Raw genomic sequence first — 16,476 nt, forward strand, 5'->3', positions numbered from 1 at the left:
GAAAGATGTTTCTGCTCACTGTACTGGGGATTGGACCAGATCATCTTTAAAAGTCTCTTCCAGCTCAAAGCATTCCATGATTCTACGACCTCATTTCAACATTTAAATTTCTTCTAGCTTCAATAGGAACTGAAAATGCTTATCTCACTCACTCTCTATGAAAAACAAACAAACAAACCCCTAGAAGTGGTCATTTCTCCAACAGGTGGTATGAAACCTGAATCTTAAAGTTTTGGCCTTCCAAAGACTACAGCTCCTCTGGAAAACTCACTTGTTTTCACTAAGACCAGATTTTAACAGGCTCAGTGAAAAACTCTCATTTGAACAATGACTTTCTGAATTAGGAGATGAAGGTAAATTAAATTAAAAGGGTAAGCTGATTTGAGGAAGATGACTATGGAGACATACACAATATATGAAATAACATGGCAGATCTAAACAATGTGCTTTTGAAACCTGTATTTCTCTGCCTACCCATACAAAATTCATCCTAGTAGATGAACAGAACACCAAAGTGATGTATTTTCTGCTTCTTCACGTAATGAAGCTGTTCCCTGTGGATATGCATCCTGTGCACTGCTGTGTACATTCAAAGACATTTCTCCAGGTGCAGAAAGAGATCAGCAAATATCAATCTACAGCTTGTGTACTAAACAACTGATAAGCAGAACATCTATTTGGAAACAGAAATCTTTCATTAGTCTCAAGTTGTGCTGGGGGAGATATAGGCTGGATGTTAGGAGGATGCTCTTCCCAGAGAGAGTGATTGGCATTGGAATGGGCTGCCCAGGGAAGTGGTGGAGTCACCGTCCCTGGAGGTGTTCAGGAAAAGACTGAATAAGGCACTTAGTGCCATGGTTTAGATGACTGGCTAGGGCTGGGTGCTAGGTTGGACTGGCTGATCTTGGAGGTCTCTTCCAACCTGGTTGATTCTATCATTCTATGAAATACCTTCTCTTAAGATGTGCAAAGCTCTCCCAGGACTCTCCTGTGCTTTGCAGAAGTTCACAGCAACCAAATCTCAGGGGTTATTTATCAGGTGCATTCATGGTTGGGGCAAATAACATCAAGCTAAAAACTAAGGGGCAGCCATCAATCATTGTCCAGTCAGCTCAGACTCCATGTTCTCACCTCTCCCCATCAGATATTTATTTCATAAAAATTGAAATTGAACAATCAAACATAAAACCAAACACAAAGAAAACAGAAAGCCATGCAGCCACTAACCTTGTCAGTTCCTCCTGTAGCTGGGCATGGTCAGGTGGGAAGAATTTTACCACAAATTTTACCACAACATGCTTCGGTCCTAGGGAAAACCATTAAAGGAAATTAGTGAATGTGGCAGGTTAGGAACTTCCCTTCATGCACATTATTGAAATTTACCAGCCTAGCTCAGAGGGCTTGGAAGCAAGATGAAGCTGTATTTACAGCAAAGCTAAATGTACAAGCATATATACACAATATTTACAAGTATTTACGATTACATACAAATTAGAAACAATACAGAAATCCAAACTCCCTCCCAAAGAACACTACCCAGAAGGGGCTCAAAGCTACCCTCTCTTTCCCCCTTTACTTTTCCAGACAGACAAACAGAAACAACTTGCAAAGCTTATGTTGCTATTTGTTAGTGGAGAGATTAGAGCGGGGTGAGGGAGAAGCGAGTAAGAGCAGCGACACAGAACACAATGGGACAAAGTATTTATATTTTGGCTTTTTATCCTCTCAGCAAACCAATGAATGATACAGACTTGATCATCATTTTCTTTTTACAAACAATGATCTAATTTCTCTCATTAAAATATTCCAACTAGATTCCAACCAGCACAGCGAACATCAGTAACACGCTGGCCAAATCTTATTACACAGAATGAATTATAAGGGAGGACTCATGGAACCTGCCACGCACACATACACCCTAACCTCCTGTCCTTTGATAGCATTTAGCTTATTTAGAGACTGCACAAAAAAATTTACACACAAAAGGAGAACAGTAGCTTGGTCAAAGGATACTCTGGCAAAAACAAGTCTGTTTTTAGTAATCGCATCAGTTAATCCAATAAAATACAGTACACGTGTCTATTTTACTTGCTTCAGAGCAGGAGAGAGCTAATGTGTACCCTATTTTTCAACTCCACCAGCAAATTACTACTTCTGTTTTAACAGCAGCACGTTTCTTCTGACTCTTACAAGTACTATCAGTGACAAAAGGACCAATGCATCCCTTTTGTGAGAGGTGCCAGAGCAAATGTTCAGACCCATATGACCAGAGAGTCACCTAGAAAAACTTAATCTCAATTGGCAAAATTCCATACATTGAAAACATTACTGATATTTGACAGAGAAAAGAAAATATCACCAAAAGCTTTCATTTTTGCTTCTACTCTTCTCAGAGCTGATGGCTAGTTAAGAGTTTCCTGTCATAGAATCATAGAATCAACCAGGTTGGAAGAGACCTCCAAGATCATCCAGTCCAACCTAGCACCCAGCCCTATCCAGTCAACTAGACCATGGCACTAAGTGCCTCATCCAGTCTCTTCTTGAAGACCTCCTACCACACACCATAACTTTCCCTGATGGCCTTATCCTAACTGTTTACTCTTCTTGCTCTCATAGTTCCACAGCACTATCCCACACAGTTGTAATTTATCTGCTAGCAGGTTCCAATAATAGCAACATCTTCTTGTTCTTTTAATTTTATTTGATTTCTGGTACCTTTTGGCAAAGTAAAATTCCTTTAATCCTTCTTTTACTGTACTCTTTTTTTTCCCCTCTACAAAACCGTTCCCTCCATTGCCACCACTGTGTCTTCTGGAGATTGACTAAATCTAAGCCTCCTACTGGATTAGTCCCTTTATATGTTTAACTCCATGGCACACACAGCAGATCTTTTAAGGACAGGCAAGATATAAAAAAATAATCCAAACAAAATCTAGTGAAGATGATCTCAACTGACATAGTCCTAATTTATTCAAGTACTCTCAGACCAACAAAATAAATGACAAGGAAGTACTTACTTCTAATTTGTTTCATAACAGGCTTCAGAAGATCGAGCCACACCTGAAAACAGAAGAAGGTGGTGTTAGCAGCTCTGAACAAAACTGCTGCTCACAGAGGAGCATTTCTCATTGCACTACTTAAATTATCAGTTACTTAATTTTTTTACAGCATCATCACAGTATCACCAAGGTTGGAAGAGACCTCACAGATCATCAAGTCCAACCCTTTACCACAGAGCTCAAGGCTAGACCATGGCACCAAGTGCCACGTCCAATCCTGCCTTGAACAGCTCCAGGGACGGCGACTCCACCACCTCCCCGGGCAGCCCATTCCAGTGTCCAATGACTCTCTCAGTGAAGAACTTTCTCCTCACCTCCAGCCTAAATTTCCCCTGGTACAGCTTGAGGCTGTGTCCTCTTGTTCTGGTGCTGGCCACCTGAGAGAAGAGAGCAACCTCCTCCTGGCCACAACCACCCCTCAGGTAGTTGTAGACAGCAATGAGGTCTCCCCTGAGCCTCCTCTTCTCCAGGCTAACCAATCCCAGCTCCCTCAGCCTCTCCTCATAGGGTTTGTGTTCCAGGCCCTTCACCAGCTTTTTTGCCCTTCTCTGGACACATTCCAGCACCTCAACATCTCTCTTGAATTGAGGGGCCCAGAACTGGACACAGCACTCAAGGTGTGGCCTGACCAGTGCTGAGTACAGGGGCAGAATAACCTCCCTTGTCCTGCTGGCCACACTGTTCCTGATGTCCATTTTAGAACACCACCTGAGAGGCCAGACAGGCACAGGCCTCGTTCTGCTGCTGTGGCTGCTCCAATGCTGCTTGCTATTTTGATCAGCACTAATTTGAGTGCTTCCAGCTATTGAAGACCTCTCCCACTGCTGCCCTTTTGCACTCTCTCATGTTTCTCAACTGAACTCTTTCTGTGTTTCTCAGGCTATGGAGGTTGTTTTTCTGGGAGGGCTGAAGAAACCTGGCTAGCCAAGAGAAGGACCACAGTGTTTATCACATATTAAAGTGGTTCTGACACTTTTTGGCACTTCATTAACTGTTTTGTTTCATAAAGTTGGCATGTACTTAATCTGCAGTGAAGGTCAGGGACTCTGCCAGGTGTCACGGAGGGCCCAGAGGCTCAAAATAGGCTTATAGCTGTTTACCTATCAAACGGACACAAAGGGACACAAAGGGCCTGGCACTATAAAGTCTGGCCTGCCCAGGGCCCAGGCTGTGTAAGGCAGCTGTGTGAGCCCACGCACCTAGCTTACGGCCTGCTGGGTGCAAGGCCTCTGCTCTTCCCATATGTGGGGGCGCCAGGCCTGTGGACCCTGCCTAATGTGGTAAGGTTTGGCCAACTGCCATGCTGATTGGCTGTTCTGTGTCCAAGGGGCAATGAATCTCGGCCCACATTGACAAAAGGAGATAGGCAGGTGAACAACCTGCTTTTGCTTCCCTGCTTTTGCTTCCCTGCTCTCTGCCTGCTCTCTCTGCTGTGCCCAGCCCGGCTGCTATTGCACACTGCCTTAGTGCTGCCTGCTAAACTCCACTGCCAGGAGTTACCAGGAGCAGACCCCAGATGCCTGCACACAATCAGCCTGTGTGGCCAGCGTGACATGGTGCTGAGGCTGCACCACATCCTGCTTCTGCACCTGAAGGTCCTGCCTAGAATCCCTGGACATATACACAGATTGCCCAGAAGAAGCCAGGAGGACAAGGTCAGAGATCATCTGTGATCTTTCCCCAGAAGCCAGGAAGATTCAAGCCTCAATGTCCAACAAGACAGAGTCCCCTGAAGGCATTTGGGCACTGTCTGCACTGTGGCTAGCCCCCGCGAGGGCAACAATAATAATCTGTGAGTAAATGCTTTAATGCCTCTCTGTAATTCTCTACTGCCTTCTGCCACAGAGCAGAAAGAGCTTTAGACCAGCTACTGGGAAAGTGGCATATTGACCCCAGGTGGCATACTGACGGCAGGGATCCTCTCCCTCTGTTTATTGTTTGAATGTTTGCTAGATAATAATAGTTCTGTTTGGTGTTAGTCCTAGAATGTCTTCCATAACCATGTTAATGAACAAATATTAATATGAAAATTCAGTGGTTGGGGATGGTGAGAGTTCAGAATATTCAAATTAATAAATTATATATTTGTATAAAATATCATCCTGCATCAATTCATTTCCCCTCTGCAACACCAGGTTTAGTGGGGAATAGGAAAAAGTCAGTGTACAAGAATATTCTCGCTGTCTCCAGGGGTAGTTTATGATACAGCATCAGCATGTGACTGCATTATTCCTTTCTCCACTTTTCCAATCACCCTATACAAGCAAGTTCACAGTATCACAGTATCACCAAGGTTGGAAGAGACCTCACAGATCATCAAGTCCAACCCTTTACCACAGAGCTCAAGGCTAGACCATGGCACCAAGTGCCACGTCCAGTCCTGCCTTGAACAGCTCCAGGGACGGCGACTCCACCACCTCCCCGGGCAGCCCATTCCAGTGTCCAATGACTCTCTCAGTGAAGAACTTTCTCCTCACCTCCAGCCTAAATCTCCCCTGGCACAGCCTGAGGCTGTGTCCTCTTGTTCTGGTGCTGGCCACCTGAGAGAAGAGAGCAACCTCCTCCTGGCCACAACCACCCCTCAGGTAGTTGTAGACAGCAATAAGGTCTCCCCTGAGCCTCCTCTTCTCCAGGCTAACCAATCCCAGCTCCCTCAGCCTCTCCTCGTAGGGCTGTGCTCAAGGCCTCTCTCCAGCCTCGTCGCCCTTCTCTGGACACGCTCAAGCATCTCAATGTCCCTCCTAAACTGGGGGGCCCAGAACTGAACACAGTACTCGAGGTGTGGTCTGACCAGTGCAGAGTACAGGGGCAGAATGACCTCCCTGCTCCTGCTGACCACACCATTCCTGATGCAGGCCAGGATGCCACTGGCTCTCTTGGCCACCTGGGCACACTGCTGGCTCATGTTCAGGTGGGTATCAATCAGCACCCCCAGATCCCTCTCTGTCTGGCTGCTCTCCAGCCACTCCGGCCCCAGCCTGTATCTCTGCATGGGGTTGCTGTGGCCAAAGTTGCAACGTCCTTGACCAGACTGCTGAATACTAGAAATCTGTGGGGAGAAAGGTGGGTGAAACAATGACCTTACCACTCACCAAACCCAAGCAAACAAAACTTACACATCATGCAACTCCCACATTGTATCTAAACACAGCCAACCTACAACTGGGTTATAAAGTGGGAATGAAAAATAACTTGAGGATTCAAGTAAGAGTTACACTTCTGATTTTCTCCAGATCTACAAAGGCTAGATTACTTATTTTTTAAACAAGGTCTGGCATTCTGTGATAGTGACTGCATTTCAGCAGCTGGAGAGTTCAGGCAGACATTAGATGTGATGGGGCTCTGTGAAACTCTAGGTTTGGCAACAGTGATTCACTCGTCCCAGGAGGAGGTGCAGTCCACGGTCACCTTCCATGCAGATTGTGGCAGCCGCAAGCACAGCACACGTGAATGCATACAGCTCCCAGACATCTTGACATACAACTGTCAGCATGTCAGATGGGAGGTCTGGAGCCTTGCATGTTGAAACACACACAGCTGAACTGTGACTATACGACTTCATGTACGTATGATGACATCCAAACACATGTGGTCTAAATGTTTATTTTTCCTTTTCCATTGCATTCCACGTCGGATAAGCAACTCACTCTCTGCAGATGACATGAATGTGAAATATGCATCTGTGGTTTATTTCTCAGACACAACATTAACTGTAATTTTTTTTTCTACTTTGCACAATGCTTGAATTCTACATTATGGCCATTATGAAGCTCAGAAAGTCTTAAATCCCACAGGAACATTAACCTCAACTGCATCATATAAACTCGGTACTATAATTCAAGTGTAAATATTACTTTCAGAGTGCTGCTCCACATTGAAATGATGCATAATCAAATCTCCTGCTTCAGAGTTTCTGTGAGTTGGTTTTAGGTGGTTTAAGGTGTTACTTCCATTGAATCTTATGCATGTCTGGGGAACAGCTGACTGTGGGCAAGATTTGGCAATCTCCCCCTTTCTCAGAAGCAAAGATTGGAAGATCCAGGAACACAGACTGGTGTTCTCAGATACTTGGCTAATATTTCCCTTTCATAGAATGGAACCATAGAATGGAACCATAGAATGGAACCATAGAATGGTCTGGGCCGGAAGGGACCTCTAGAGGTCATCTAGTCTGTCCCCTCTGCAGTCAGCAGGACATCCCCACTAGACCAGGCCACCCAGCACCTCAGCAAGCCTCACCTTCAATGTCTCCAGGGAAGGGGTCTCAACTACCTCCCTGGGCAACCTGTTCCAGTGCTCCACCACCCTCATAGTAAAGAACTTGTTCCTAACATCCAATCTAAACCTGCTCTTCTCAAGCTTGAACCCATTGCCCCTTGTCCTGTCACTGCAGGCCTTTGTAAACAGCTTCTCTTCATCCTTCCTGCAGGCCCCCTTCAGGTACTGGAAGGCTGCTTTTAGGTCACCCCCAGAGCCTCCTCCTCTCCAGGCTGAACACCCTCAGCCTGTCTTCGTAGCAGAGGTGCTCCAACCCTCTGATCATTTTTGTGGCCTTCCTCTGTGCCCACTCTATCATGTCCACATCCTTCCTATAATGATGACTCCAGACCTGGACGCAGTACACCAGGTGAGGTCTCACCACAGCAAAGTGGCAGAATCACCTCTCTGGATCTGCTGGCAATGCTGCCTTTGATGCAGCCCAGGATTTGATTTGCCTTCTGGGCTGCAAGTGCACACTGTCTGCTCATGTCCAGCTTCTCAACCACCAGCACCTCCAAGTCCCTTTCCATAGCGCTGCTCTCTAACACCTCATCCCCCAGCCTGTACTGATAGTGAGGATTGTTCCACCCTAGGTGCAGGACCCTGCACTTGCTCTTGTTGAACTTCATGAGGTTCACCTGGGTCCACCTCTCCAGCCTGTCCAGGCCAGGACATCTGGCAGAATACAAAACTTTATAGGAAACTATGTTTTATGCAAAATCACTCTGTGCTGGGTCAAGAAGTGGCTGGATGGCAGAGCCCAGAGAGTGGTGGTGAATGGTGCCATATCCAGTTGGCAGCTGTCACCAGTGGTGTGCCCCAAGGATCAGTGCTGGGCCCAGTCCTGTTCAACATCTTTATTGATGATCTGGATGAGGGGATTGAGTCCTGCATCAGTAAGTTTGCAGATGACACCAAGCTAGGAGCAGGTGTGGATCTGCTGGAAGGTAGGAGAGCCCTGCAGAGGGACCTGGACAGGCTGGATGGGTGGGCAGAGGCCAATGGGATGAGATTTAATAAGGACAAGTGCAGGGTTCTGCACTTTGGCCACGACAACCCCAAGCAGCACTACAGGCTGGGGACTGAGCGTCTGGAAAGCAGGCAGGAAGAAATGGACCTGGGGTTACTGATAGATAGTAAGCTAAAGATGAGGCAGCAGTGTGCCCAGGTGGCCAAGAGAGCCAATGGCATCCTGGCCTGCATCAGGAACAGTGTGGCCAGTAGGACAAGGGAGGTTATTCTGCCCCTGTACTCAACACTGGTCAGGCCACACCTTGAGTGCTGTGTCCAGTTCTGGGCTTCTCAATTCAAGAGAGATGCTGAGGTGTTGAGGTGCTGGAAGGGGTCCAGAGAAGGGAGACAAAGCTGGTGAGAGATCTGGAACACAAACTCTATGAGGAGAGGCTGAGGGACCTGGGGCTGTTCAACCTGGAGAAGAGGAGGCTCAGGGCAGACCTCATTGCTGTCTACAACTACCTGAAGGGAGATTGTAGCCAGGTGGGGGTTGGTCTCTTCTCCCAGGCAACCAGCAACAGAACAAGGGGACACAGTCTCAAGTTGTGCCGGGGGAAGTATAGGCTGCATGTTAGGAGGAAGTTGTTGCCAGAGAGAGTGATTGGCATTGGAATGGGCTGCCCAGGGAGGTGGTGGAGGCACCGTCCCTGGAGGTGTTCAAGAAAAGCCTGGCTGAGGCACTTAGTGCCATGGTCTAGTTAATTGGCTAGGGCTGGGTGCTAGGTTGGACTGGATGATCTTGGAGGTCTCTTCCAGCCTGCTTGATTCTATGATTTCAAGAGAAAACTGTGAGGTGGATCACTTTTAATGATTTATCTCCATTAAAATAAAAATCCTCTTTAATTAGTCAGGTAAAAGACTATGACTCAACTTTAGTATCTGTGTAAGCCTTCACTAAGGCATGACAACATATTGCTGCACTACCAGAGAAATCCTCTTCTGTTTCTTCTGTTAAGAAATATTGCTCCTTACAGAAATTTTATATGCATGGAGAGAAAATATAATTTTTTCTAGTTGCCCAAAGTAATCTCCTTTAGATCAGCCAGAATTCAGTGAACAGGTGAAAATCCATATACACCAGAATGTAATGGTCAAACTACGCAGGTAATGAGCACGCATACCAATAGGTCACACACAAAGTTTAAAGTAAAACAAACTTCAGGGGAAAAAAAAAGTCACTAAATGCTGAAAAGTCATTAGCCTTTGACTTTCTGTGTTACCTGATACTGCTTCTACTCTAGAAGTATTAGTGCAATGACTGAATGTTGTTAGCAGCTGTTCTAAGTCCAAAGCCTCTGGAACGGGTAGCATAGGCAGGTGTCCTATCTCCCCAGACACAGTTTTCATCAATTTATTTGGATCTTTCAGTTTTGCTTTCCTTTTTATTAACCTTGTTATAATTTATCTATCCATTTTATTGCCCTGTGATGTTTTTCATGGAACTCACCATCGTTACAATTTCTCTGTCTACAGACAAGAATTATTTCTGCACTCCAAATGAAGTAGGACTGTAAAATTAGAGCTGAGAATCTACAGCAGTTCAGCCTTTGGCTTCTCTGCTACAAGTGTCCAGAGAAGGGCAACGAGGCTGGTGAGAGGCCTTGAGCACAGCCCTACGGGGAGAAGCTGAGGGAGCTGGGATTGGTTAGCCTGGAGAAGAGGAGGCTCAGGGGTGACCTTATTGATGTCTACAACTACCTGAGGGGTGGTTGTGGCCAGGAGGAGGTTGCTCTCTTCTCTCAGGTGGCCAGCACCAGAACAAGAGGACACAGCCTCAAGCTACGCCAGGGGAAATTTAGGCTGGAGGTGAGGAGAAAGTTCTTCCCTGAGAGAGTCATTGGACACTGGAATGGGCTGCCCGGGGAGGTGGTGGAGTCGCCGTCCCTGGAGCTGTTCAAGGCAGGACTGGACGTGGCACTTGGTGCCATGGTCTAGCCTTGAGCTCTGTGGTAAAGGGTTGGACTTGATGGTCTATGAAGTCTCTTCCAAACTTGGTGATACTGTGATACTGTGAAGTGACAGAGGTAAAATGCTTTCCCAGCTTGTGTCTGAATTGGCTGCTACTTGCAACCTGGATGATATCTGGCAGGAGTAATCAGGTTCTAAACAACATTTCTTCAACTCTAGCAGGCAAGAACAATTTTTTTTTTTAAATTTCCTTTTTTTTTTTTCTTTTAGAGACTGAAGACTAAATATACCTTCTAAGCAAGGAGGAGAAGGAGAGAATACAGCATGTATGAAAACCAGCTGAGAATTAATCCTTTTACCTACCATCATCTTTTTATGATCTGGAAACTCAAGGCCAAAATAGTCGCCTTCAACAAGATTCAGGTGGTTGCAAACAGCATCATGCAAAACTTTCCCTGGAGCTCTTTGCTGTAAGAAGAAAATAAAGCCTACAGTTACAAAGATGCTTTTAGTTAGAGGCAGGAATATTATTATGCTAAGAAATCATCCAGCAAACAACACTGTCAAAAACAGTTTATAAAATCGGTGGATAAATCAGCCAGACCCACAGGACAGTTTACAGAAATTATACTAGTTTTAAAGCTACAGAAAATATTCATGCATCCCTGAATGACAGGTCAGAATCCATCTTTGGAGCATTTTTATTTTTGAGGGAAAAAATACCATGAACTAGAAGAGACAGAAGAGTGGGGACATGGGTTACAGATTCCTTATGTCTGCCAAGGTTTATTTCTACTGTGAATTTCGCAAGATAACATCCTCATCCCATGGATCTTCAAGCTGTGTCAGATGGTGCAATGCACATCTGTATACAACATACTGAAACCAAAATGTTCACTGACAGGCCTGACGTACTAAACAAAAGAGTCTGAGACTTTGCTGGACACCACTTGATACACAACAGGCTCAAGACCTGGGTTCTGACTTCATATGGTCTTACCCTGAGCCTCCTGCTGTGAGGCACTGAGGTTGATCAAGGCTCATCTGTGCTGCTCTAACAGAGTCGTTGAGCAGTTTGAAGGAGTCAAAAGCAAGCGTTTCCTTCCACAGGCTGAAAGCCTTCCCTCTGTAAGGACCAGATGTTCCAGTCCAATATTAGCTCTCAGAACAGCCGCTTTGCTGATTGTAAAGATCCTTTTCATCAGTGTATCAGTTAAATCCATACCTGCTACTGTAAATTACAGCTCACCAGCATGTCTTCAGCAAAAAAAAAACACTGTTTCTGTATAAAAAGGGCAATCACTGAAATCAAATATTTTTGTTCCTTGGATAAATGTACCTATTTTAACTCAAGAGGCCCTGAAACAGAGACCTCCACCCACTTCAAAACAATAATAACCCACTGAACTGCACAGACTCCTCCGTTTACAAGAGACCCATCACACCTCAGACAAGTACCTTTGCACTCAACCTACAGATTGGCACTTTCCCTTTCTGCTCAGTAAGTAGTTACTGGCACAAACCCAGCAATAAAAGGGCAATGGAAAGAAAACTGTTAGAGGTGGGCAGTCTGGCTGAACTGGCTCAAACAAGAGTCTGAGCCCATCTCCTGGCATCCCCAGGAAGTGCCTATACCACAGTCTACTTACTAAGGAGCAGCTGGCTCAGTCTCACCTCCTCCCAGACGTGTCACTACACAGTTTGGCTTCTGTATCACTGGGATACAAAAAAAGTAAATTGACCTAGGGCAATACTCCATTTTTGGTCGCAACTCTGAGCACAAAGCACTTTCCCACACGCAATTTACCCACTATTATCTAATACAGCTTGCAAAAAGCAAATATACAGTAGCACAGTTTGCACCAGGGAAATGAAAAGGATTATGTTTTTCTAGGGAAGGCTCAGAGTATAAATGCCACCACAGTGGCGCTGTCACCCTGATGATGCAGGACACAATGACCAAACCCTTCAGTGCTGGCTGGTTTTGAAAGTTGGAAGGGAAAAGCCAACCTCACCTCTCCAAGAACCTGTCGAGCAGGTTTTTGCCCAGCAGTGCCTTTAACAGACTTATGCCACCAGGAAATAATGTTCACTTAGGTTGTTTTATTAACTGTTTGTTAATGTTAGCTGTAGCAAGCATTGGCCTAGTGAATAATGTCAGAAAAACACATCAGGAGCAACTGCAGATGGAAGTATTACTGTTGCTTTTTTTAAGCATTCATCTTAACCAATATTGCAGTACCTTAAATAGCTCATACCAAAATGCCAAATAAGAGGACACAGAGAAGGTGAGGGAAAAAAAAAATCTTAGTGCCATGGTCTAGTTGATTGGACAGGGCTGGGTGATAGGTTGGACTGGATGATCTTAGAGGTCTCTTCCAAGCTGGCTGATTCTATGATGCTGTTTTTCTAGACAGAACATCTTTGATCTGATGTAATGCCATCCAAAATTAACTTTCAAGTGCAAATACACTTGAATATACCAGTTTGCATTCTATAGCTCATTAAAGTGAAAGCACCCCCAATGACTACTGTCCAGCCTTATGTTGGCCATCACACCTTGCACATAGTTCTAACAGAAAGCTTCCATTATCTTCCGCTCCATCTATCACTGAATGTAGGCACATTCAAACATACATTGTCCCTTAATAAAGAACTTCCCAGAAAGTTCATTTTACTGGAGACAGCAGAGTCATATTTAAAAGGTGTTTGAATGAGTGTAATAAGAATGTTGCTTACTACTGCAAAAAGACACCTACAAATGATTTAGAAAGTTCAGGAAAATGCTCCTGCTTTCAGATTTGTCTCAGGCCTCCACAGCTTGCTGGGGCAGGTGAAGAAGAGAAGGAGGTGTTTAGCAGCCACCCTCACAGAAAGAGTCATAAGATATTTGCTCACCCACAACCAGAACAACAGCAACATGCCTGCGCCTGGCCTTTACTGAAGTATCCGATGGACTCCTGCTTGATGAAGACCAAACTTCATCATTTCTCTCAGGAAAAAAAAAAACAGTGCCTCTGTGAGAGTGGGAATTTTTGACCAGCAGGAAGAGGCAGGGAGTCCACTTGTGTTACCACACCACTCAAGGTTAGCTGAGGAGAGCAAGTCTGCCTGATCTCAGACCATGAGTGAAAGCATCTGATTAAAACCTGCTGAGTGTTTCCATAAAGTTGTTATTTTTTTTCCCCTAAAGGTATTTAGAGGGTGGAATGTCAGTCTTGTAGCATTTATGTCACTTGGCATTTTCTCTGGAGCGTGCCTTGGTAACATGAAATGCTTCTTACTCAAGCAGTTGTACATAAGATTATTATTCTAAACTCATCTTAGCTTTGATCAGTCAACCTCAAAATAAAATCTGACAGTTTATTCAAGGGAAACTGTACACATAAAATCTGCTGAGATTTAGAGCCTGATGACACTCCAGTCTTGTAGGACCAGAAGAAGTATAACATCCACAAGAACAGGAACTCTCAGGTCTCGTAGTGATGTTGACTCAGTGCAGTTCCATGACACCACCACTAAAAAATCTAAACACAATAAATTAAAATCTCAATTTGCTAGGTAAGGAAGCAAACCAGCAGACACTCAGGGCACAGCAAACACAAGCTGACAGAGGAAGCATTCAGGAATGAGTGTGCCATACCGATGACATCATCTGTAGCCAACAGTTGTGTCTAACTTGAATGTAGTTACAAGGGTTATGGGACAACATAAGTTTTCCACAGAACTTGGAAGGCATTTTCCAATCATCAACTGTGGTCCTGCTGCCATGCCTCAAGTGTTGGCTCCCATTCTTCAGCCCTGCATCTGCACCCATGTTCCATGAGCCAGAGCCTGGCTCTTTCCCTGCTCCACGTCAGTGCTAGTCTGATCTATTGAGGTCCATGAGCCTCTGGAGTGTAACTACACATGCCTGTAAGTTTGTAGGGTGGCAAAAGGCTGCACTATAAGAGGCCCTTTCCTTGGTACAGCAAGAAAGCTCATACCATGACCACCACAAAATCTTCACACACTAGATGAAAGAAGGTCATCCATGTGGTCAAACATGGGGGACATGAGAAAGGAGAGCAAGAAGACCTACCTCTTGCAGCATCAAGAAAGACCTGGCACCAGATAGGAAGAGAACTATCCCAAAGGTGAAGATCAAAGGAGGAGGACAAAGCATGCAAGTGGGATACTAACGCAGAATCTGTCACAAGGAAGGTTGGTGGCAAGACTATACCTCTGGACTATTTGCCACCCAGAAGCTGAGATGCAGCTGCAGCAGATGAGAGTCCCCTGCTGCTGTTTCTTTTGACAGTCAGATTCTCGTATAATCAATGAAGTAATATTGCAGACCCAGGGAACAACTCCTCCCACCTCAAAACAGCCATCTGAGCACACTGACAATGAACTTTTCCTCAGCAGTAGGGGGGTACTCTTTTGCTTCTGACAATAATGAGCCCAGACACTTGTACTACAGGGTTCATTCATTAAGAGGCAAGGACAACCTGCAGTCCTTATTAGATGCAGAGGGGAACATAGTAACAAAAGATGAGAAAAAGGCAGAGGTACTTAACACCTTCTTTTGGTGAGAAGAACTAGATTACAGGCTGTGAAAAGAAAACAATGGTGATGGCTACTTCACTCACAGACTTGCTGAGCTGTATAAGAGCAAGAACATAAATATAGGTAACAGAGTCACTCTCTGGGCTTTGTGGGCTGCATCTCTCTCTATCCTAACCTGCTGTCTGTGTGACTAATCCATCTGCTTCCTAACCCCCCTGGCCAACCCTCCAAACTACCTTAAAAAGAAGGCAAGATCTTGAGTAAGTTAGAGGGGTGGGAGAAAGGCAGAAGGGTGGTTGGGAGCCCCTCTTGGGGACTCAGGTTTCTGGAAGGGCTGCTGTGTTTCTGTATTACCTTCTACTTTGTATATTTCTGTATATAACTGTATATACTGTAAATATCTGCTTCTATATTGTGCTAAGCTGTAAATATAAAGCTCCATTCGATTTCCAGAGTGGCTGAGTCTAGTCTGGGTGATTTTCCCAAGTGTGAGGGGGCAGGGAACACCCAAACCATCACAGAACATGAGAAAACCCTAAGTCACATGAGTGCTTTGGTTAAAGTTGTCACATGAGTGCTTTGGTCTCAAGTTGTGCCAGGGTAGGTATAGGCTGGATGTTAGGAAGAAGTTCTTCACAGAGAGAGTGATTTCCCATTGGAATGGGCTGCCCAGGGAGGTGGTGGAGGCACCGTCCCTGGGGGTCTTCAAGAAAAGACTGGATGAGGCACTTAGTGCCATGGTCTAGTTGATTGGATAGGGCAGGGTGATAGTTTGGCCTGGATGATCTTGGAGGTCTCTTCCAACCTGGTTGATTCTATGATTCTATTATAGTTTCATATGGAAGCATGGACACTGTTTTCCTTCTCCTCTTCCTCAAGACTGATGCAAATCTAACAGAAAAACGTACACTTATTATTCACACCTTTTACAATATACAGGAAGACATTTCTTCCCTGTTCCTAATGTCCTGTTCCTATCATGCTCTGTGTGCTCGGAAATGAAATGTGACAATTTGGTCAAGTCAAACGTTTTACAAATATCTTACCTATTGTGCTGCACAAAGCTTCAACACAAAGTTTTGGGTTACGTGTTCTTTTGCAGGTAGTCATACAGAAAATCCTTTGTACTTCAGTTCAGTCTGATTCTCAACATTATGTTTACACTCCAGTTTAACAGCTGCATGGAGCTGATAGTGAAAGCTCTATGCAGTATACTCACGACTGTTTCTGAAGTCACAGAGTCATAATCAATACTAAAAATACCCCCCCACATACTTAACAGCATACATTGTCTCAGTTATTCAAAGCTCTTCAAATGATTTATGTATCTCCAGCTCTGAAAAGAAAGAAAACCAACCAACAAGTGTTCATGATAAGCAAATGGAATAAAAATAAACTCAAAGATGAGCTTGAGCAACAGGATTCTTAAACAACCTTGCCAGAAATGTATACTTCAAAGGGGGCTGGAAAACTACTCGCAGGAGAACAATGCTGTCAGTGTCCAAAGACAAATTTTGTATTTCAAACAGTTCTTTCTGGCACAAAATGAAATGCAGAATTCATATTTAGCAAAAGTCTGTTGCCTGAAGGCTGGGATTTAAAGCAAGAAGCACTGGTCTGAGCATTGCTGCTCAGGACCTAACACTGCCAAGACATCTGGATATCCTCTGCCCTTTTTCTCCTCTCC

At 44.8% G+C, this 16,476-nt stretch overlaps 1 protein-coding gene across 6 annotated transcripts in view; it reads right to left on the minus strand.

Moving 5' to 3' along the window:
* The window catches only part of FARP1 (FERM, ARH/RhoGEF and pleckstrin domain protein 1), a 257,460-nt gene that overhangs the window by 72,848 nt on the left and 168,136 nt on the right, over positions 1-16,476 (minus strand). For all 6 annotated transcript variants that reach the window (XM_064143856.1, XM_064143858.1, XM_064143857.1 and 3 more), the window contains 3 exons: positions 10,605-10,709; positions 3,018-3,060; positions 1,228-1,306 (listed from right to left, as the gene is read on the minus strand). In XM_064143856.1, the coding sequence (XP_063999926.1) occupies positions 1,228-1,306; positions 3,018-3,060; positions 10,605-10,709 (227 nt within the window). The remainder of the gene's footprint in view (positions 1-1,227; positions 1,307-3,017; positions 3,061-10,604; positions 10,710-16,476) is intronic.

Source organism: Pogoniulus pusillus, chromosome 5, assembly GCF_015220805.1.
Source record: "Pogoniulus pusillus isolate bPogPus1 chromosome 5, bPogPus1.pri, whole genome shotgun sequence".
NCBI lineage: Eukaryota > Metazoa > Chordata > Aves > Piciformes > Lybiidae > Pogoniulus > Pogoniulus pusillus.